We start from the raw sequence: 24,341 nt of genomic DNA on the forward strand, positions 1-24,341 counted from the left end.
CAGAAAGCAGTCCCTTTCTCGTGGGGACCCATAGAGGTGACTGCCTTTCAGACACTGAAAGAGAAATTGACTACTCGACCAATATCGACTTTGTCAGATTTGCAAAAGTCATTTGCAATATATTGTGATGCTTGTGGCCGTAGTCTCGGAGCGGTCTTAATGCAAGAAGGCCATGTGATTGCCTATGAAAGCCGATTATTTTCAACACCAAAATTGACAGCACAGATTTATGAGAAAGAGCTTTTGGCAATGATCCATTCTCTTACTCAGTGGCGACATTACTTACTCGGAGCCGATTTTTTGGTCTTCACTGATCATCAGAGTTTACGCTACTTCTTGTCACAGAAGCAGCTTTCAGAAAAGCTGATGCGGTGGGCTAACATCTTGTCACAGTTTCACTTCCAGATTCAGGGACAGAAGAACTTGGTGTCAGATGCTTTGTCTCGGAAGCCGTTAGTCTTGGCTATTTCCGTGATTTATCATAGAAGCTTCGAGGACGTGGTTGATCAATACGCCACAAATCCGGATTTTTCGGATGTATTCACTCGAATACAGAATCGGGAGCTAGTAGCGGGTTATTCCATACGGGATGGCTACTTGATGAAGAAAACAATGTTGTGCGTTACACAGCCGTTGAGGGAAAGACTTTGACAGAGTGCCATTGTCCACCTTTTACGGGTCACCGCGGCATTGACACCACCTTGAAAAGTGTAGAGCGTTACTTCTTTTGGCCGAGACTCAAGATAGATGTGGACAATTTTGTACGCAGTTGTTTGGTATGCCAAAAGGTCAAGCTTGACAGGCATAAGGCACAAGGTTTGTTACAGCCTTTACCCATTCCGACCTACCCCTGGGAAAGTATTGCTATGGATTTCATTTTTGAGCTCCCGAAGACACAGAGTGGGCATGATGGCATTTGGACTGTCATCGACAAATTTAGCAAGCAAGCTCCGTTTTGGACATTAAGTGAACACAGTGTGTGTGTGTGTGTGAGTAGGTGCAGGTAATCACAGCTTTAATGGAGAGTTTGCCTTCTTCTCTGTCTGCTCTCATGCATCTCTCTACCCTTTTGAATACAAAATCATAATGCCCAGCTCAAGGGCTTTTCATCTGTATGTACAGTTGTCGGGACATCTATGCGCAATTGCCAAGGCAAAAGCCTCTTGCACAGGTCCCAGATTAGCTAATAGCTAATCCAAAGCAGGTACATGTTGATTTAGAGAGATTTCTCGGGCTCGTCTAAATCAAAGGGCAAGTAGTCCTATAGGTGCAGAACTCAAGGGCTACCTACAAGTGCATTCGGCACGCAAAACGAAGCTCAAAACAGAGAATCACATCTCGCTATAACTTTTTGCACGTTTAGAAGTTTTGACCCTTTCTGATGCCTAGAAGTTCCACGAGCTTCGGGGAAGCTAGGAGAGACTGTCAAACAGATGTTCTGGTACATTTTAGAGGCTAAAATCAGAAAACTCACCGTGCTATGTTTTCTCGCCAAGTTTATAAAAGTTCTCTAATGCGCGTGGAAAGTCAAATTTTACACGGGGATTTTGTCTGTGAAGCCTTCTGATGTCGTTATGCTACCGAAATTGGGGCTAGAGTAGGGAAATTTCAGTTCAATTTAAGTGGGACAGCTCGCAAAAGATTACAGGTTTTTCTCCAAGTTAAAGAGATACCAAAAGGGGCGCCAACCTTTGGGGCCAACAGGGTGTCACTGTCTCAAAAGCACTCTAGCTACCAAGTCGTAGACTCTTTTGAAGTGGTGAATTCCAATTATAGGTTGATTCGTGACGTTGCTTTGTGTCCCGAAGTACATGTAAAGTTAAACAACTATAGTTCGGGTGCAAGCTAAAGTTTACCGCCCTTTAGTGAGGCTACAGACCGGTTTGAATGCACCACAGGCTCAAGGATAATGATTGGGCAACTAGATGAGGATGTGTTCAGGACACAATTGGTAGATGTTGTGAATATGTTTCCCTGGTTGGTGCAGAATCCAAGGTTTATGGAGTTTCTGCAAGCTCCACCAATGTCACAGCAGACAAGGCAACATTCTCCCCCAGTAGAGCCCGTTGAGGCTCAAGGGAAGGTCACAAATGTGACCCAACAAGATAGGATCATTCTCATGTTGCGAAGTCACTTGAGGCTCCAAGGCAAACCTTTTCCATCCATGGACAGGTGGCTAGGAGGCCAATTCTCTATATCAATTCAGCGAGCCACCTTTGAGCGTCCAAATATTGGTCTAAATTGATAGGAACTACCTTCCAGGCCATGCATCAGGTACATCCCGAGTATTTTGCAGGTGGATCTATGTTCCAAAGCATGGCTGGTTATGCGCCTGAAAATCAACATTATATGTCAAAAACATGGTTTGGGGGTATGCAAGGCATAATGCTAAACCCCATGTACGGTAATATCGGCTTACAATCAGGGTTTCAGAGTACTCGAGGCCAGTTAAGGGTGCCACAGGGCAATTTTAATATGGCTGGTTTTTCCAATCAGCAAGCTAGTACGGCATTGGGGAGCAGAATGCTGATGGTTATGCTTTTCTTAACTTAGAAAGCTTGCACTTCATAGAAACCAGGTTCTGGTGCTTTTTGTTCTGGCATTTCTGTTAAAAACAAGAGAGAGAGGCCAGGAAATTGGGTGCCCAGCTTTTGGCTGAGGACGGCCCGTGGCTGGCCCTCTCTGGCTATAAAAGCACCCCCTTTCCCTTCACTTGCAGACAGAGAAGTCGCAAATTGATGCGTGTGATTGCTTGAGCACCAACTCTCGGATTTCAGCCCTCCGACTCCTTGTACGAGAGAGAGGCCAGGAATTTGTGTGCCCAGATTTTGGCTGAGGAGCTCTATCCCGGCTGGCCCTCTCTGGCTATAAAAGCACCCCCTCCACTTGCACACAGAGAAGTCGCAAATTGACAGGGGCGCGAGCTTTTTAAGTTTAAGAAAAACATAAGAAAATCAATTTCAGAGAGAGAAACTTTGTTTCTAGAGCGTAGAAATTATGTCCAGTTCTAGAGAGAGAATATCCCAGGTTCTAGAGAGAATCAAAAATTCAGATTTAGAGAGAGAAAATCAGCAGATTCTAGAGAGAATATGTGCGCAGAGTGGAGGATTCTAGAGAGTGTGACTAGCCAAAATGAATGCAATAATCAGTTGCCTCTATGACCTCGATGCAAAAAACCCTAACCCTAAAGTACAAAAGCAGGATAACAAAGTGAGGGCTATGTGAACATCAAGGTGGCCTCTATGATGAATGAAGTATAAACCACAAGGGAGGAGCATAATGCCAAATACACCTCTACAAATCCCAATGCATAAGCAATCCACAAGGACCTGAGCTCCTACAGCATGAAACCCATGAACATGCCACATATAATGCGCAAACCCCTTAAGCAATGGGGAAAAAGACAAGTTCCTCTTTTAGATCATGTAAGGAGAGTGGCCATCTCAACTTGGTAAAACTATCAAAATGAAGAGCTAGAGTCCATAAAGGCCCCAATGATAGATAGACACTTAAAATCTGTACCTATGTCTTTTATGATTAAAAAGCTTAGATGCAATATGATCCAAAAATGAACATAGAAGCCATACCATCTAGGCATTCCTGAAACTTAAACCAACACTACATAACATCCCAACAGCTCCAAAACTCGATAAACTAGATAAATGGCAGGTGAAAAATGAAATATTTGAGAGCAATAAGAACAAAAACAGCACCAACCTACAATTCAAAAACAGGCAAGGCAACAAAAAAATGGGTTAGAAGGGAGCATAAAACCTTACCTCAAGAAGAGAGTAAACAGAGTCACCGGTCTCTTGAGCCTCAGCAGTAATCCGGTAAGCAATGTCACCAGAAGCAGCAGCACCTCTACCCTCAAAGTAAGCTGCATCATTTTGGACAACACGTTCGAACACATGGCAGCGAATGTTGTAAGTCACTCTAAGGGCTACTTCCCACAACAAAGACTGCTGTAGAAACTTTGTTCCAGATCGCAGGGCGAGAAGAAATGTTGCAAATACACACTTTTGACCGAGGCACTGGAGGTCACCTTTACCCAAGATGCTCGAAATCTGGCCTGTAAGAGGTATGAAGAAGAAAAGGGCAAGGACCGACACCAGGGTACAAGTCCACGCCTTGCAGATGAGAGGCCATTGAGCTGCAAGGAAAGGCATTATGAGGGGTAAAGTCTGGCTCAATGGAACGTTCACGTGGCACTTTTTCAGTTGTGCAAGCCATGATGCCTCTTCTTGGAAGAAATATGGTGCCGCTGCAACGGAGCATGAGATGTTAGCAAAGACCGTCTTTCTGCGCTCAACTTGCGACGGTGAGCTTCCGCATCCGAGCTGCAATAAAAACCTCTCGTGCCCAAGATGTCTCTCATCTCCTAGATGCCTTGGCGTCCTTGCGTCAAGACTTCGAGCGTCTCTGCTTTGCCACGACTGGAAGCTGGAAAAAGAATTGCGAAAGCCCTCATACTTACAGAAGAAAACGAATCTACTTTTCTGGCTGCAGAGGGGAAGTTGAGCTGCTGGAGAAGGAAACCGGAGCATCGCAGATCATCAGTGTGTTCCATAGCAAATGACAAAGCCACCAACAAGTGTCTTATGGACTGAAAATTTTCAACGGGATTTTAACGATGGCCTATAAGAGGCACGGAGCTCAAGGATGGTGGGAGAAGGTGCCAAACACCCCAAACAAAGTGAGGACTCACGATGGCCTGTTGAAGGTAAGGGGGAGGAAAGATTATCGAAAGTAGGTCTTAATCAATGTTGGAGTTGTATTGTTTTAATATAAAATTGTATTGTTCACATACAAGTGAAATAAAAAGATGTATTTAATATTATAAAATTTAAATAACATTTAAAGTAAGTTTCAATCAAATCATTTTTTATTTTCTTCTAGTCGGTACCCGCTACTCGCAAATGGCTTATATATTATTAAGGGGCCCTAATAATAGGTAAATGGTGCACATTGCATATCAGTATTTTGAAACAAAATAAAACAAAAAGGAAATAAAATAAAAAGACACATTAAAAATCAAAACAAAAGAATATTTTAATGCTTTTAAATAAGCATAGAAAATAATTAAACAATTTAGTAAAGTGATTTTTTTTTTAATCCTTAAATGAGAGAATCGTTTATCAATACCTCTGTGTTTGAGAAAGGTGTGTCTAAGCTTAGACTTAAGTCGATTGAAAATCAAGATTAGCCGGTTGCAAAGGATAAAAACCTGATAAAATATACTAGAAACTAGTTCGAATATTTTACAAATTTGAAAATTTCTACTAGTATTTCCATTTTGTATTTGTATAAGGAGGAAACTTGTCGCTTAGACAAAGAGACTTTCTCGAAGACTGCATCATAAGATCAAACTCCTATGAATATTTTGTTTAATGTTTGATCTCTAAAGTCGTTTTCAAGCATGCAGACAAAGTAAATGCTCCCTTGGAGAAAGCTTTCTATTCTAAAGTTTAAGCTTTCTATTCACAAGACTTTTGAATCCCTTAGGGACACTTGTCTCTCAAAGAAGGTGACATAAGGAAACAAAAGGGACAACAAAGTTATTTTACAAAGACCCTTGCCATGTGGCGCTCATCCAACCAAAGAATCCAACGGCCTTAGTGTTGCAACAACCTTGCACAATGAGCCCTATGGCCTTCCACAGGCCAAAAAATTCGCTTGATTTGTGACTATCCATGCAAGGGTACAACTGTACTTACCAGCTCGTCGCATGTATGTGTGCAAATAGGAGCATGTTGCTTTCAGTAAAGTCGGCAAGGCGTCGGGCCTTTGGACTGTGAGAGCTCGTTGCTTAATCAATAAACAAGCACCACTAATTCAAGAGATAAAAACAAAGAAGAGCACCTTCTGTTCAGCCATTGAAGGGTTGGACTACAATAGTGCACCATAAAGAAACCCTTCAATGGTGCGTAATAGTGCACCATTGAAGGGTTGGACTACAATAGTGCACCATAAAGAAACCCTAACCCTATGTATCCCTTCTCTAAAAGAGGGTAAAAGTGTTCAAAGCAAGCATCCCCCTTGCTTTATATCACGAGATTATATTTTAATAATGGCCATTTTTCCATCAAAAAAAGGGACCCATGTTGAGCATGAAAATCCCAACAAAGCTGAGAAAAATCCTTAAATTTTGCGAAAATTTTCCTTGAGCTTAATTTTCATGTTAAACATCATTTTCCACTTGTCACGATCTATGGACACATCTTTGATGACCATGCATGATAGCTGCTATTTTTGGACAATGATTGTCCACATCGAGCTTTCTAGGCAAGACGAGTGTGCCACCATGATACACGATGTATTCACATTCTAAATCAAAATAAGCATGGTTTAAAGTGAGAAAACACCCAATGGTGACATGTCCAAGGCTATGACCCCCCGTAAGATATGTACATGACAGTAATTGCCGCATCCACCACTTTCACACATATCACATCATGTAAATTGTAGCACTTACTCCCATATATCAAAACACATAAAAAGTGAGGAAAATTTTTCATTTCATGTTATGACAACAATTGCCGCATCTGTCACTTTACATGTATCCCACTATGTACATTGTAGCACTTACTCTCATATATCAAAACACATAAAAAGTGAGATAAAATTCTCATTTCACATTATGTGCATGCCAGAACATGACGTCCACCCCGCCAAGCCAGCACGTCCTAAATCGGTATGTGCCAACATAATCTTTGTGAACCATTCTTACTCAATGTCAGACACTACATCTTCACTTTGAAGATAGTTAGATCCATCCCCTTTACTTGTTAGCGTCTCAAATGGATCATCATCATCTCTTCTTTTAAACAACTTTATTCTTTTTCTTGCAATGGGGATCTCCATTTGTATCCCATCCAACTCACCCAAAGTGTAAGTTACATTTCCATGCACATTCTTGACAATATAAGGACCAAACCATCTCTTTGCAAGCTTCGTTATTGTATAGTGCTAGCTATCAAGTATGTTTAATATATCTTCCTTGTTTCCTCCTAGTAATTGTCTTCAAAGGAGTACTCTTGGACATACATTATTATGAAATTCTACTGTTTTATAGTTCAGAGACTTTCCAAATGATCTAATGCATTATAAAATTGTAAAGTCTTGTGAGGGCTTTAAAAATTTCATGTGATTGTTAAAAAAATGTGAGTGCTCCTAGGTTTCTAGCTGAAGTAAAAACATACAATTTACAAATATTCACAATCATCATAAAACCCTAAACCTTGTATGTGACCCTTAAAGTAGGATTTTAGAGTCTTACCTAAACTTGAAGACATGGATTACTATGTACATACTTGAAGACCCCGACAGAATGGGATGAGCAATGGATATTGTTATAGTAATTTCCTTGAGTGTACTTTCCACCTCGTTAGTAGCAGGCCCTTGAGGCAGGCCCTTGGAAGATTCTCACCTTGTTAGGCATGAGATGAATTCAAAGATAGAATATTGATAATGCAGCTACATCATTGGGTCTTGTTAGTATAAAAATGCTCGTGTTTGCTAGATTGGAGTGTTAGATGCATGTATCCAAATGGGAGGGCCCTTGGCCACTATACTCTTCTCAATGCTTTAAGCAAATGTGATCTGAAGATCCCGAAAGAGGATGGAACTTGGCCAAAGTTTTCAAATCCAAGTCTAGCTAAGCATCATCATCATCGACTACATATGCTAATTGTACAAAGTGAAGAAGGTAATTTAACGGTTACTCTGACAATGTTTGATGGTCAAGCTCGTAGAGAAGTGTAGTCATCCTTAATAGTTTGAGATTCACTGGGGACCTGCATCGGCCATTGCTAGCTATGAAGTTTAGTGTTGGCTATGGGGTTAAGAGATACAATGATTATGAGTCAATCACCCAAGCGAGAGAGAGAGAGAGAGAGAGAGAGAGAGAGAACAACAAAACTCGATATATTGATATCAATTTGTCAGTGCCTGAATTTGCCCACAAAAAAGAATAACTCTCCAATCAAGGCGCCTCAATTGATCAATCTAAAACTCAAAAACCACTTAGTGAAAGGAAGAAGCCACCAATGATTAAATGACTTTCATTTTCTTACAATAAGAATAAACTACAAGCCATCTACTGAGAGAGAGGGCACACTTGACACATCACTTGGCTCTTGTTAGCTACGAGATCGTTGCATAAATGACTACAAAATTATTCATACACATCTTCTAGAAAGGGTTTTGTAATGGAAGAGAGACCTTAAACATGTTGGAGTCATCGAAGTCATCGTCAAATGCATCGAAGAAATCGGCGTCCAGAAGGGGTGAGTGTTGCCCGCAAAAAATATCATTAGGGTCGTTGTCCCATCCATGTCCATGGCTGTTGCACTCGTTGTACCATCCTCCATGTCCCTGCCAAACACAGCCTTCATTGTCAAGAGGGAAAACTATGTTTGAGAGAGAGAGAGAGAGAGAGAGAGAGAGAGAGAGAGAGAGAGACAAAGGGAGAGAATATATATATATTTATACATATCTATCAAAATGGTCGACCTTCTTGGCCAATTGGCAAAGGCTGGGAGCGTGTGGAGTATGTCAATGTGGGAGATATGAGACAGTAGACCAACAAATGGTTCCCACTATGTTTGTTGGCAAGTGGTGACAATCGTGGATTTGAAGATGATTGGCGGCCAATGAGAACCAAGGAGTTAGAGTGAGAGATAGCCTAGAGAAAAAGAAACAAGAAAGATGACAAATTGTTCGCGTACTGTAGAGGGAGAGATATTGAGGTTTGGGCGGTTGCATGAGGGTTGTGAGAGAGAGAAGCAGGTGGCTATAGGTTGGTGAGAGAGAGATGGTCGATCAAAGGGAGAGAGAGAGAGAGAGCGGCTACTGTAGAGAGATAGATAAATGGACAACAGGAAGAGAGGGGTTGAAAGAGCTGATGTTTATTTGATGCATGGCCATCCAAAAGAGAGAGAGAGAGTGAGGAGAGAGAGAGAGAGAGTAGGTTGGCCATATTTACACGCAACCTAATGGACTTGCATGGTGGTGTTCCTATAGTCTCCAACCCCCTAACACATAGAATGAAGTGTCGAAGGGTGTCGTTATCGTAGGAGGGTAGTTGATCATGCAGTGACAACAGCAGTTCGAACATTGTTGAGTATATTGAATGGCAGCGCATAGTGCAGTCCTCCTGCTCTACTCGTGTTGCTTGAAAAAAATTGGCTTAAGTATGTAGAGTGGGGTGTTTTACCACCAATTGAAAGTGGTTAGTTGTACAACGGTGAAGCTTCTAAGTATGGCATCTTGATTATCTCAATTCCTTCTTGAGTAAGTGGTCTAAAGTTTGAGGCTTGTTGAAAGGTCTCTTGGGATTGTCCTACGGCAAAAATATCTCTACATCTTCTTCATCTTCTACTTCAAACTTGGAGGTTTCCACGAACCTTTGAGATTGTTCATAAGGCTTCGTTAAATCATCTTCCACTCATCCCTATCTCTTTTTAAGAATCTCTCTTGCCAAATAACTCTCCCTCTACGTATTCTTCTTCAAACACTGACTCCAGACCATTCTCTTTATTACAAAAAATTTATTCATGTTTATATATATCCTCTTCTTGTATTTTCCCAAATAATTTAGTCTATACTTCATTTACAATCTTGAAATAAATATTAATATAGTACATTCATTTTTGTCAATGTAATTACAATGATGCCTACACATAAAGAGAAGAAACGAACTTTAATTAATCAAAGGAAACTTTTGTTATTTCATGTAATTAATGACTAATGATCGTCTACGGTCTACTGGTATAAGTTTAATCAATCAAAAGTGTTTGCGAACATGAATAAAGAAAGAAAAATCACTTAGCTTGTATCATATTCTTGATTTGCAATTGACAAGGAATAGCCATTGCTCTGATACCACTGCAATAGCCAAAAAGGAGGGTGTGCTTGCAAAATTCTCAAATTTACATGCTAAAATGAACAAATCAACAAATTGCACTTGGAAAATCCCACAGTACATAATCAAAGCTATACATGAACAAAGTGAGGTAGAGAGAGAGAGAGAGAGAGAGAGAGAGAGAGAGAGAGAGAGAGAGAGAGTAGGAAAATATGTGAAGATGCACCTCTAGAGCAAGGTGCTACACTGACACAATGAGAGGGAAGAGAGGAGAGGAGAGAAGAATAATAGAGACATATCTCCCCCCGTTCAAGAGTGAGAATTTTCCTGTTGCACATATTTATTTATAGATTTCTTGAATGCTCAATATATATATAGATTGCTCAACCAAACATAATAATGATCCTAGCTCATAAAGAGCACTTGAATAATAAAATGTAATATCCTTTGGCATAGTCCATTAATTCCTTATGCTTTTGCCACCTATCAACTGCAAAAAATAGATAATTATCGATTTCCATTAAAGTAGGTCTATAATTTTAGGGTGTAGAAATGTACCTGGTACACTACTTTCCCAAAATTCTTTGCTCTTACATGACCTTGTCATGTGTTTCAAGAGAAAATGTATGAAATTTTAGTAATACATACCACCTAGAAAACTCAATCAAAGAGTATATAGAAACGAACCTAAACCCAATCATATGATTACTAGGTTGGGGAAAATATACTACACTTACCCAAAGGTCAAGGGTACGTTTCAAACCTAAAAGGTGCATTACCAAAGTTGCAGTTGCAAAAGGTCCGATATTTCTTTAAACTATCAAACACTTCAGTGAAAATAAACCATTAATTAATTGATGACCGTGGGTATTGCCTTGGCAATCCAAACCCCTTGGTTAGATTCTACAAAGAAACTGCTTAAACTACGAGTTTATTGTGACCAATAATGATTGTAAGAAACTTGGTAAGTTGAGCCTATCTACTACCCCTTGACAAATTGAGAACTTCCTTCCTTGAAAGTACAACTATGAAGAGGCCAATCAATGACCATCAACAATCTACTGTGTCCAATAGTGATTGTAAGAAACTTGATAAGTTGAACTTATCTACTACCCCTTGGCATATTGAGAACCTTTTTTCCCAAAAATACAAATGTGAACAGAGCGATCAATGACCATCAAACCTTATGGAGTGATTTTTCATTAGCTAGGTCATACCCTTGAAAATACCATGCCTATAGACACAATGATCAGTGCTATAAACTAAGCAATAAATCCTCTCAAGTTGGAATCTTATTCACAACAAGATCAATGCTATAAACTAAGCAAGAAATCCTCTCAAGTTGGAATCTCATTCACAAAAGGATTAAATTAAACATGAGATATTTCAAGTTGGAATCTTATTCACAAATGAATCTTGAAACAATCATATCTTCCATAAAAAGAAGAGAAAGACACATAAGAAGGGTCATACTAAATATTATTTGGTTGGTTAAACAAAAATTACCTACCTTGAGACTCTCTAAGATATTTAGCACATGAATTAATTACTTGATAGTAAGGCCATGCATGCTTTCTACATATGGAAAACAATATCTATAGTGCATGCACCTTTTGCATATAACTAATGATATAAAATGTGCACCATTACAGTCATATGTATTACACAAGCGAATACACCGGCCTCAATTATTATTGAGTGAAAGGTTACCGCTATGGATAACCCCTCCAACAGTAGCAACATGAGAAGAGCATGAGAAAAACATCAATAAAAATAATTGAAAACACATAGGCTCTTACCTCATGTCCTTGACAAATAACTTGGTGTTATAGCAAAATCATAAACAATGATGTGGTGGAATTAATTCCACCTTACTATCGTGACATGCAAGCAATTCAGAAAAAATAAAGTTATAAGCCCTTGGCTACAATGACGGCCTCAACTGTTTGAGCGGATATCATAAGTGTTGTGAACACTCTATACTTGCATGGATACATCACAATTCAACATTGTCAAACGTAAAATGTGAGCTTATATTCACTATGCCCTAGACTTGTGTGCCAATTCCCTTGATCCAATGTCAATGGGAAGTCCTTGGCATGGGTTAGAAGCCTTGCTTCTTGTTAAATCTTTCAAAGCACTTTGCTTTGCACACTAGGAAATCTTATTCAAATTAAAGGTTAAAACATGGAAAAATAAGAAGAACTTGAATTGTCTAACCTTGTCACCCCTCTATGGCCAGTTGTCCTGTAATTCAAAATTCAATACTCACTTGGGGTGAATTGTAGTTTTCTTTTGTTATTTGTGCTTGAATATGGCTCATAGCCATGCATCCTAATAGGTGGAGAGCTATTGTACATACCATTCAGACACGTTGCAAAGTCCCCCCTAAGTTTGTATGTCAATAGCATATTCTAAACGTTGGAAGCCTTAATGTAATATGCCTAAAATTGAATCCTTGCTTCACATAAATGCACCAAAAAGATAAAACACGATTGAGCCTTTGTGCTCATAGCCAATGGGTGCTCGTTCCGATATACAAATATTATGGCAAAAGAAAATTGACCTTGTGGACTATTTATAAATAATTGATCTTGTCAATTGTATGTCATGTTGAGAATCATAAAAGGACCATAGAGTGCCAAATGTTGAAAGGAGATAGCTCAAGAAACTTAGCTATCAAATTTCTTCTGTCTGCAAAACTGTTCTTGACCAAAACAACTTTTGCTTTTGCCACGGTAGCTTGTAGAAAAAAGCTCCAAGATTCAATAGGTTCAAAATTGTAAATTGCAAATTGAACTTGCTTACCAACTTGCTCTGCCCTTAGCATCGAAATTTGTATCATGACAATTAATCAACTCAAGCACAAAAAAGCTTTGCCTAGGAGCCATGCCCTAACAAATATTCAAACCCAAAACTTTGAAAGGAAGAAAGAGAGACTCCTATCGGCTTCTTGAATTGTAACAAATAGTCGGCCATGCCGAGAATCTTTGGTTCCCTCACCAAGCAAAGGCATGGTAGACAGAGCTTTGCCTTGCCCGACTTACCTTGCCTTATTGCAATTGGATGACCTACCAACTATTGCCAATTATTCTTGACCACTTTGGAGGAAGACCTTTGGCACCTGAGATTCTAAAACCTGGCCAGTCATCCTTGCATTTGCATGACACAATTCAGACTTTATAGCCCAACTTTGGGTACTACTGATGTTGTTACATTCATGCCCGTTCAACCTAGAAAATTTAATCAAATGTAGAATTTAAAACTCTAATGTGATACTTACTTCCCGTCTCAAGAAAGCCCAAATTGTTGCCAATATTTTTCTTGTAGTGGACCTGCAGCACAAAGAGAGAGAGAAGAGCTCCCTGCACCTCATACAAGCCTCGGTGTGGTGTGGTGTGGTGTAGTGAAGAAATGAAAAATCTTCCCCTTGCTGTGGCGCTTTTGTTCGGCTCCATTCCCACTACAAACCATGATGCTCACCATGGCTTCCTTCTCCATATAGGGGCTATTTCTCACGGATCTTCAAGCTCGACACAGCAGATTGATAACTTGATAACAAGAGAGAGAGAGAGAGAGAGAGAGAGAGAGAGAGAGAGAGAGAGAGAGAGAGAGAGAGAGAGAGAGAGAGAGAGAGAGAGAGAGAGAGAGAGAGAGAGAGAGAGAGAGAGAGGATACATCGCATCATGCAAGGCCACGAACTTCCCCTCTCACCAAGGATCGGAACTGCTTTGATACCATTGTAAGAGATGGGGAATGGACACATGCTCTTCTCCACCCAACCATGCCATATATAGGCCTTGTTGTGCTAAATATAGGCCCCTTGTACTACATGTGTGTTCTCTCCCTTGGCTTGCCCAATCTTGCCGTAGGCCTGACAAGTATTGCAAACATTTTTTAATCAAATAGACATCCTACTTAAGACAAGGTACTATCAATAAAATAAATCATGACCAATAATTAACTTGTCTCAAGTTCACCTATACTGGGGTGAAAAACGGCATAAATTCCTTATTCAAAAGTGGGGTGGAAGAAAACATCACCTAAAAAGTTTAGGTGCCCATACATCTTAACAAGTTACTAATACAAGGGGATGGCTCCCCTAGGATAAAATACAAACATAAACATGAACGGAGGAGAAATGTGTCGTTTATGGGTGTGGCCAACTTAATAGTGGCCACATATCCAATATCACTCCACCTAAAGAGAAAAATTTATCAAAAAATCAGAGGTGGTTTTGAGACAAAGTTGTCTTGAGGATGATCACACAATTCCTTCTTGGCTCATTCAAACTGTCCAAAGCATTTCTTTCTTGTACGATCAATTAAGTGCACGATGTATTTGGGAAGTTAACCTTATATTTTTCACTCAATTTTATAATTTGTAAGGTATTTATCTATTATATAGCAAATGCAATGTTATAACTTTACACAATTTACACTAAATGCGACATTCATACTCTAAAGACCCACCTAAGACTGATCTAGAGTTGGAGGTTATTATGGATCTAGAGACAAATGCTCTCATCGATAGAAAAGCTACTCGGACCAGCCCTCGTGATCATGTGTGGCCTCGGCTCCTTGTGGAGCGACCTCCTCCACCCTCTAGTAGCTCAAACGTGTCCTTTTTGAAGCCATATATCTACTATCCTTTTCTAAAAGGATACTTAACCATTAGGTAGGGTTCTTCCTGATACTTTATTGTAGCTATGACATTTATTGCATAGTTTTTACCGTATTATATAATTTTTTTCCTTTGATTTCCCCTTTGATTAACTATCAAAAATAAATAAATTGTTTTAATAAATATTAAATTGAAACTATGAGTATGATAGTGTATTTTAACTTGAAAAATTACTTCAAAAAATTTTAAGTGATTTTGGTTCTTTTCTTTTGATTTACTATCCAAATTAGGGAATTTTGGCCCTAATAATTAATTAAACTAAGAGTATATTTAGGATATTTTATCTAAGCTTTCTAACAGTATTTTTGAATTCTTAAAATTATCTCAAAAATTTTGAAGCTATTTTGGTATTTATTTCTTTGAATTTAAGATCAATAGCATGTAATTTTTGCTTATAACTATCAAAATTATAACTATATTTTCGATATAACTATGACAACTTGCTAATAGTGTGTGGCAGATTTGAAAATTATATCATAAGGTTTTAAGTTAATTTAGTATATTTTCTCTTCAATATAAGGCTAAAATCAAACTATTTTAGCAAGATTAATTATAAAAAAATATAAGTATAATTACCACGATTAGGTCTCCCCAATCTTGAAAAAATAAAAAATCTTTCAAAACATCTTAAGTGCATAAGTGAAGGGCGAGTTTAGGAAATGAAAAGACCATGCAAGTGGAAAGTCAAAAGACTTTTTGTGTCCATATAAAGAAGAGACGGTAGAGTGCGCATTCATTCAATTGTGTTTTTCTTTTGCTTATTTTTCCTTTAGAGTTTCTTCTCTTTTAGCTCTTTAGAGTGTCCTTGCACTATATAGGTGGTGATTTATTTTTAGTAAAAGTCATTAGGTTTACCTTTTATTCTAATTACCACAATTTTCTAATAGTGTGGAAAAACTTTTCAAAGTATTTCATAAGATTTTAAGTTTATTCGTCTATTTTCTAATTTAATTTAAGATTCAAATCAAATTATTTTAGCTTGGTTAAGCATAAAAATTATAAAAATAATTTTGATTTGAAATATTATCTCATAAATGTTTAAGTTAACTTAGTATATATTTTTTTAATTTGAGCTAAAACTAAGTAATTTTAGCTCTAATATAATTTGGTAATTATACAATTACTATTTTTTAACAAAGAATTAATATTCCAACATTTTGAATGCACAGAATGAAGTTAAGCTTATGATATAGAATAGCTTAATACTTCTTAATTTATAATAAAATAGATGCAAATTAAGAAGAGAATGTAGACAATTGGAAGTCAACATTTGGCCATATTTTCATATTTGCTAGAGGGTCTATTTCTTGGAGATCATGTCTTCAAAATTATACATCCTCTTCCACTATAGAGGCTATGTTGCAGTGTCAGCGGCCAGCAAGGAAGCATTATGGTTGGCACACTTAGCAAGAGATCTAGACAAGGGTCAATAGATTTCAATGTTGTAGTGTGATAGTTGGAGTGCCATTGCCTTGGTAAATGATTGTGTGTTTTTTTAAAATACAAAAATAAAATAAAATAGAGGTGAGTTATCACTTCATAGATCGAACTTGTCAAGGTCCATATAGATGACAACCCTAGGGTGTTCTTATGAAGAACTTAACTACGTAACAACTTGCACATTGCATATAGCTAATGGATGTGGGATGAAGCCAATGTCATGCCTCAAAATTGTACATAGTTTTGTTTTACTCCACTTAGGTCACATTGGCCACTAATAGGGATGTTGTTGTGGTAACCACCCGCACATAGCCAAAAGTAGCTATGTTATGGATGACATAGGCAAGGAGGGGGGAATATTAGTTTCTTAGCTAATCAGAACATCATTTTCTATCACTTTAACCAAACCCCTTGTAATATGCTTCATTTATTGAATAAAAATCTTGTCAAGTCCAATACTTTTGTACAAAAGCCATTCATTTGGATGTGTGAAATAGTAAATGGAGCTAAGAGTTTCCAACTTGTAGTTACATTTTGATGGGAGGCAATTATTAGCCTATTTACCCAAAGTTTGAGTTAGAAACCTTCAAAACTTTGGCTAAGGTATAAAAGCCACTCTTGTAACAAGAGAGCTAAGTTTTTGGATAATGAAAGTGAGCACATAATTGTTTAGTCTACATAGTTTTGTCTCTTTCTTATCTTTCTCATATGTTCCTTCTTATACGGTGTGACATTTCTATTCTAAGTCTTGCTACGGGTTCACAGGTGAAAGCTTTTTTTTTTTAATGCAAGTCTTTTGTGATAACTCTATGGTTTTAAGTGTGCCTATTTACGAGTTATCTCTATTCATATTGCACGAAATACATTTTCAAATAAGTTTCTAAGCTTAGTCATGGGATGAAGAATCCTTAAGAGAAGCTATCAATTTCTTATGGCATCCAAAACAACCTGCTAAAAATAGGCTATTGCTATTAGGCATCAGAGAACCAACTTGCTAAAAATAGGCTATTGCTATTAGGTGCAATTTTCCCAAAGTGAGAGATTTGACGTCTTAGGGACATATAATATGGCATAGTCTATTTGTGTAGTAAGTTTGAGTGCATTCAGAGTCCTCTAGCTACCCCAAATTATCACAATGCATGTGATAAAGTAGACTAGCTTTTGGTGTTTGACACGCACTTGAGATTTTCACTTTGTATTGGCAAGGTAGACGAAGGTTTTTTGAGAGGATAGTACCCTCTTGTAGCCTCCATGCACTAGTTTGAGTCAACTACATCCCACGGATTGACATATGAGAGTGTGGTTCTCGCTTTGCTACGATTGCTATGGTGAGGCTTAGCAGCTAGATGAACAAACACTACTTATTCATTAAATAAAAACAAAGAACAACAATCTTTCATTGAGACATTAAATCTCCAGTCATACACAAGGCCAAAAAAACTCAAAACTCCTATGTATTTCATAATTACATGTAGCCTTAACATCGATTGGGTAGATACAACACTAGTTTGCAATGTAGAAAACCCTATCTTTCTTGTTGGTGCCTTTGCACTATGCCTTTGCCATTGGTCGGACCTTCGATGTCAAGCCTCCCATTAACCATACCTTTCCTTATTCATGTATATATATAATGAATACGGGGCTCCTCATCACTTGAGATATGCTCCACCCACACATCGATGCACTCTTCTCATGTTCCCTCTCTTGAACCACTCCACACACACATCCATTTGTGCATGCACTCTTTCAAGTGGTATCAGAGACTATACAGTGATCGATGCACGTGCGATGGATTCTCGACTAGCTGCCGAAGCGACGGAGCTCGGTGCTTGGCGGCATTGGATTGAAAGCGGTTCAACTCAAATTCGGCAAGGATTGATGGCATCGGAAGGAGATTCCCGTTAGATCTCAGAGCTCTTGGCATGTGCAGCCTTCCCTACGATGGCTAAGGTTGCAAGAGCTTGGAAACATGCAGAGAATTGACTGTTAGCAAAGAAAATCAAGCTAAGCTTTGAAAACTGCAGATAATTCAGTAACTGCAAAGAATCGATCTACAATGGAGGAGGTTTTGCATACCCACACAATGGTTCTACATAAGGGGACTATGTAGTGAGAAGTGGGCATCCATTTTGGAGAGCTTGAATATGAGCATTGGAAGCCTTGCCAAATTGAGCAAGCAAATGAGTTGCAAATTGAAAAGCCTCCAAAAAGCCTTATTTGGCAAAACGAAAAGGAAGCACAACAAGAAATTGAATTGCGATTGGGCTATTTGATCTCATAAACTGAAGCAATGTGCATTTAATAGAGCAAGCAAGGTGGTTGTGTGTGTTTGTGCACACACGCACACGCACATGCACGCGTGCACACACGGGGCACACACACACACGTGCGTGCGTGCGCTCGCGCGCGCGCACACACACACACACACACACACACACACACACACATACACACACACACATTGCAATCAACATCGGGCAGCAGACCTTGGGAGCTCACAAAGCATAGCATCAAAATCAAGCAAAGAAAATTGAGCAAGATTGGGCATCTTACAAGGCAAACAACCGGGTACAAAAATTGCAGAGCTGAATCAGGACATGTGTGTAATCAAAGGCTGGCACACTCAATTGCAACACTAAATTGATGTTAAAGCATTTGAGTGTTGGGGAATATTGGATGTTGCAAAAAGTAGAGCTAAGCTTGGGGAGTGAAAGAGCAATGTTAAACACTGCAAAAAAGGACACAATAACGAGCAAAGCAAGCCAAGCATTGGTTGAGTGCAAAAACGAGCACTACAATAAGAAGTTGAGCAGCATAAGTTTTTTTATTATTTGTGTGGTGTGGTGCATGCGCACGCGTGCACACACAAACATACACACACAAATTGGCTCAGGAGGAGCTCACGAGCTGCAGTGAGTGGGATTAAAGCAAGGAAGGAGGGAGAGAGAAAAGCAGAGCAGCAAAGCCGTTGGTGAGGATGTGTGTGTGATCCACACACACACACACACACACACACATAACCATATTTGAGAGGAGCAAATTATTTTTCCTTCTCCAAGATTGTGCTCCCACACACACATAAACACACTTGCATAGAGTATTGAGAAGGAGATTTGCAGCTTGTCATCGGCTCAACAAATCGACTATGAGAAACGGCTCACGCAAGTAGCTAGCTCACGAGCGAGTAAGCCCGGGCATCCCTCGACATCGGCCTGACACCCCCTTTGATGGCTTCGACATAGAGTCAGGGTGGGAGAGAGAGCACATCGACTCTCCTCTGGTGTGCAAACGGCCTTGACTATCGCATTTTCTAGTGTTCTTCTTGGCTCGGCATTAGCGGCTTGGCATCATTTTTTACCATTGGTGGCCACGACATTTCCGCTCCCGTTTGATGGGAGAAGGCAACATTGAGAATTTCCTTGGCTTCGACATAACAATAGCAAGAGAGAGAAATTTGGCTATCCTTCGATGTAGCCTTGCCATTGACTACCCTCACACGCCCTCATATGGAGCAGATTTGCTTTTACAATTTTCCCTTGGCTTCCCAATTTTGACTTACTAAGAGACAGATTGAGTGAGAGCGTCATCGACTCTCCTCTAGCCCACGTCCGGAGGGGCTCGGGTCCGTAATGTCTCCTTGTCATTTCAGCTTCGACGATTCTCAATTTTCCCCTGCGGCCACACACATCGATGCATAGCGGCTTCAGGAATCATTTTGGAGTAAATTTTTCACGAGCGAGCTTGTCTCTTGGATGGGATTTACAACCATAGGCGGTTGGTTGTACTTTGTGTCGATGAGTTTGACAACTGATGAGGTAATGTGTCAGTCTCCAGGCGGTTTTCTCACAGGTTGCATGCCAACTTCCAGTGCAGACTATGCGGCATAAGTAGTGCTCATGTATAATTGTCTAGGTCATTTTAGAGAGTGTTTTGTGCGGTTATGGTATGTATAAATGCATATGCCGATACAACGTGAGCTAGGTACAACTCACAAGTAGTAGATTCACAGGTTTACAAGGTTTTTTGGACAGGTGCAGTTGTCCATAGAGCCGCTCGTTCAGGAGCAAGTTGTTTTGCCATGATTTTGAAGTCATGTATACCACATGTGGATTTCTTTATCGAGACACTGAATGTTTGTTCGTGCTTTATGAGGTTTTGGTGATATTTTTTAAACCTTTTACTCAGTTTTCAGGGGAAACTCTGCCAAATTTTTCCCAGATTCTTGCCATGCTTTGAGAGTACCTAATTTTTTTACTCTTTGATGGTTTAGTGGTCAAGTCAGACTCCCACTTTGACACGTTTTGTCAATTGCATATACTTGTGTGGCTATAGATTACCGACAGTCACGGGTTCTAGAGGTTTTTGGACCGTTGGTAGATCTTTGCAAGTAGTTTTCTTATTGGATGTGTTTTGAGCGTGTTTCTCACTACTTGCGTATATAATTATGCACTTTATGCTCGGTTGATATGTTTGTCCAAGATTATATGCCTTAGATAGCACATTGTAGAGTTGTTTTATGTATACGTAAGCATTTGATGCGATTGATCATGGTTTTCATGATTGTATAGTGGTCGAGTGATCTCCCACTTTGTTGTTGCCAGTTTTGAATGGTTTATGGTTGAGATTTTGCTTGACTTATTTGCTCAATTTATGGGGGAGACTTTGCCAATTTCTCCCAAGATTTCTTGCCATCCATATAATAGATATGTGTGAAAGTTCAGAGTCAATAGTGATGACTCGTGAGAGACTTTGTTGTTGCCAGTTTTGAATGGTTTATGGTTGAGATTTTGCTTGACTTCTTTGCTCAATTTATGGGGGAGACTTTGCCAATTTCTCCCAAGATTTCTTGCCATCCATATAATAGATATGTGTGAAAGTTCAGAGTCAATAGTGATGACTCGTGAGAGATGGTGGTCTCGCAGTTTTTGATATAGGTGTTGTTGGAATTGTGGTCACACAGGTCACATTAGGCACCATTGTTTCAGACATATGAGGCAACAATAGAGATGTATGAGTGATGTAGATGAGTTTTTGACACATGCTAGAGTGGTGGCTTCATATGCTATTGACAATGATGTTATGTTTCCTTTTAGTGTTCCTCCACCTTACATGTCTTCAAGAGGTGACACTTCTCCCCGTTGGTTTCTAGATGAGGATGAGGTTTTTAACATCACGCCATATTGTGAGTGATTCAACACTTTCTCTAGTGGGAGCTTTGGTTGTTTACACTTGGCCAATGCTTTGGCGTCTGACATTGCAAGTGTAGGAGATATTTTCTTATCATTGCCCAATGGAGCATCCTATATGCTACGACATGTGTGCTATGTTTCGAGTATGTTCCTCAACTGAGACAAAGTTTTATCTTGATGAGATGGTTGGCAGATTGTGGGTGTCAGACACTGCTTAGAGAGCAATCTTTCTAGATGCATTGCAGATCCTTAGTGATTACCAGGGGAGCCTAGAGTGGCTTGGTATATCCTATGCATGTGTCTGAGGTACAAGATGACATAGTCTTAGTTTTATTGTTGGCATGCGTTGAGCAAGAGACAAGAAGTGTCTCCTTCATGGGTGAGCTCCACCATGCTCACAAGGCAGAGCATTTAGCTATGTAGAATATGCCAATAGACTCTGTAGAGATAGAGGTAGAGCGGTAGTGCTTTAGTGAGACACAATAGGTGTTTTTAGAGTCTATGCAAATAGAGGTAGAGCGGGTCTACTCCCTAAAGACACAGACAAAGATGGAGTGCATACATAATTAGGTGTACCCATTTTCAACAATTTTTCCTAGCAAAACTACCAAAAAACATTTTTTTTTAAAACGCTACTATGTATATTTGATTTGCTTGCACGTACTTTGAAGAGGCAAGATTTGTTGGCCACATAAAGCACAATGTTAAACACTGTGGAAAGTTCCAATCTTTGATTTTCCAACATGGAAATTCTAGTGTGCAAGGACTACTCTGCTTTAGCCTGACACGCGCTGTCACAACACTGTGACCTTCATGAACAAAACCCTATATCTTTATATGGTCTTCTTTTCTTAATTTTCCCTTTTGCACATCAATTATTCACTTGATAATCAATTTAACTTGATTTTTTGATAATTTTTTGGGTCTCTATGTAATTATTATTTATTTTTATTTGTTAGAATCACTATTTAAAGAAGCCATAATTTTTAAAACCAAATATTTAATGATGTATAGATTATTTTGCAAGATAGATTATGATCCAAAGAATGGGACCATGCAAAAAGTGAAATCTTTAACGATTCATTCTTTTTAGATCTAGCTCAAAAAATAACAAAGATTGCTTAGAAGATCTTGAGAGAGTCTTTAAAGAATTCTAATAAATAATATACATTTCCACTCATTTTGATTTTTATGTTACTTATGACTCTTACCATAAGGTCCTCATGGATTTGTTTTTGAATCAATTTGAGTTAGGGAAATACAATTTTTCATTGTTTTAATTTTTTCATTTGCACCATTCACTCAAGGTGTGCCTCCTTAGGTTTGGTAAAAGTGCCAAGCCTCCTTGTACATACTAGTAGTTTAGCTAGTAGGACCCACTTATTGGCACATTCGCCTTTAAGTGGGAGGTTGTTGGGACCTCCGGTGTCCAGCCGCCCACTAACAATACCTTTCCTTATTCATGTATATACATAATGAATAAGGGGACCCTCATCTTTGAGGTCTGCGCCACCCACAAAACCATGCACTCTTCTTCTCCTCTTCCCTCTCTTGGAGTGCACCATGCACACACGCATTTGTGCACACACTCTTTCATTTCTTCTACAAAACTTTGTTAAGACAATTTTGTGGAAGCTTAAGAAATTCCAGAGAAGAGCCCTCAAACTTAGTTGGAGAGAAAACCCCAATTGGTTACCATAACACACTCAAAACATTGTAGGAATAGGACGAGACTGCACTAGTGTAAAATAGAGACACCTAGTGTATCTCTTCTTAAAGAGGGTGAAATTGCTTAAATTTAGCCATAAGAAAGCGCCATATTTTATCTGAAATGGGTAAAGTTTTAATACTTTATGAACTCTTTTTGCCATCAAAAAGACCCATTTTTGAGCATATACGACCCAAGCGATTTGGGAAAAATATCCACCCCCTCTAAAAGTGCAAATTGGTATGTGCCACGATAATCTTTGTGAAGCATTAATAATCATGTCACACACTACAACTTCACTTTCCCTCATAAGGATCAAACCATCTCTTTGCAAGATTATTGTGAGTGGAGCATATCAACGCTTCATACACCAAGCATCTACCAACAATGCGCACGAGCATCATTGGATGTATTGAATGAGAGGATTGAAGATAATGCTCTTCCAATGCAAATAGAGATTAGCCATGAATCACTAACTCTAATCACACCATAATCATCAATCAAGCATCACCTACTACACACATTAAGCCCACCAAAGTCTGACTTGCCACACATTATTGGAGTACTTATTAGCATGGGAAATATTGACAAAGTACTGAAGCGATTATTTGTTGAGGGACATGGAAATAAAAGGGTAGCAAATATATGAGGGTAGCATGATGGAATATTTGTTTGCCTACTATAGTCCACTCCAGGTGCATAGGTGGAAGCAAAAAAGAGTGTCTACTGCATATGTCCAATGATGGGACATCATATATATGCATACATAGAAATGCATGGAAAACGATATGCTATGCAAGAAAGATCTTTAAGGGGTTATTTAGAAAGAATGTGTAGCTATAAAATCATATGTCATCATATGTCGTGGCTTTACAAGACAGAACCCCTTTAGGAAGGGTTTTTGTTGTCGAGGGTACGTGCTCTCATCTTATGTGCAATGTGCGTGAGTGTTGGACTCTACGTCACTCCACCATGATTGAGTTAATAGAATTCGACTCTTATGCTCCTCTCATCTAGGAAGAGCGACACGTCTTAGATATTGATAGCCGTTTTTTCGGCTTTCCATAATTGCCATAGTAAGCTACCTCACCCTATCAAATCACTCAAACATTTTGGTTATCCCTACCAATTCATTGTACATAGGCGTGTGTGAGTTAGGGTCAGCTAGCTAGTCACTGGGCTAGTTGAGCCAAAAAAATAAATAAAATCAAAAAAATAAAATATATTATGACCAATTTGTGTGTAAATATTTCATTGTATATAGGGCCTAAATAAAAGGATTTTTCATAATTATTTTGGTATTTATTTAAATATTTCTACCTATGGTGTGTTATTTATGCTATGTACATTGACTCACCATTACCATATTTTTTCTTACCATTTTGCATACTCTTTATTCCATATAAAAATAATTTCATGCAAGCTTCTCTTATTTTTGGTGTAACTCCATCCCAAC

The 24,341-nt window shown here is 39.0% G+C and overlaps 1 protein-coding gene across 1 annotated transcript in view; it reads right to left on the reverse strand.

Moving 5' to 3' along the window:
• The window catches only part of LOC147449712 (ABC transporter B family member 29, chloroplastic-like), a 30,289-nt gene extending 25,579 nt beyond the window's left edge, over positions 1–4,710 (reverse strand). Inside the window, exon 1 of the mRNA XM_086522070.1 lies at positions 3,780–4,710. Coding sequence (XP_086378196.1) covers positions 3,780–4,547 — 768 coding nt within the window. The 5' untranslated portion in view covers positions 4,548–4,710. The remainder of the gene's footprint in view (positions 1–3,779) is intronic.
• Between the last annotated feature and the right edge of the window lie 19,631 nt (positions 4,711–24,341).

This window comes from Adiantum capillus-veneris, chromosome 10, assembly GCF_014529385.1.
Source record: "Adiantum capillus-veneris isolate H3 chromosome 10, ASM1452938v2, whole genome shotgun sequence".
Classification (NCBI taxonomy): Eukaryota; Viridiplantae; Streptophyta; class Polypodiopsida; order Polypodiales; family Pteridaceae; genus Adiantum; species Adiantum capillus-veneris.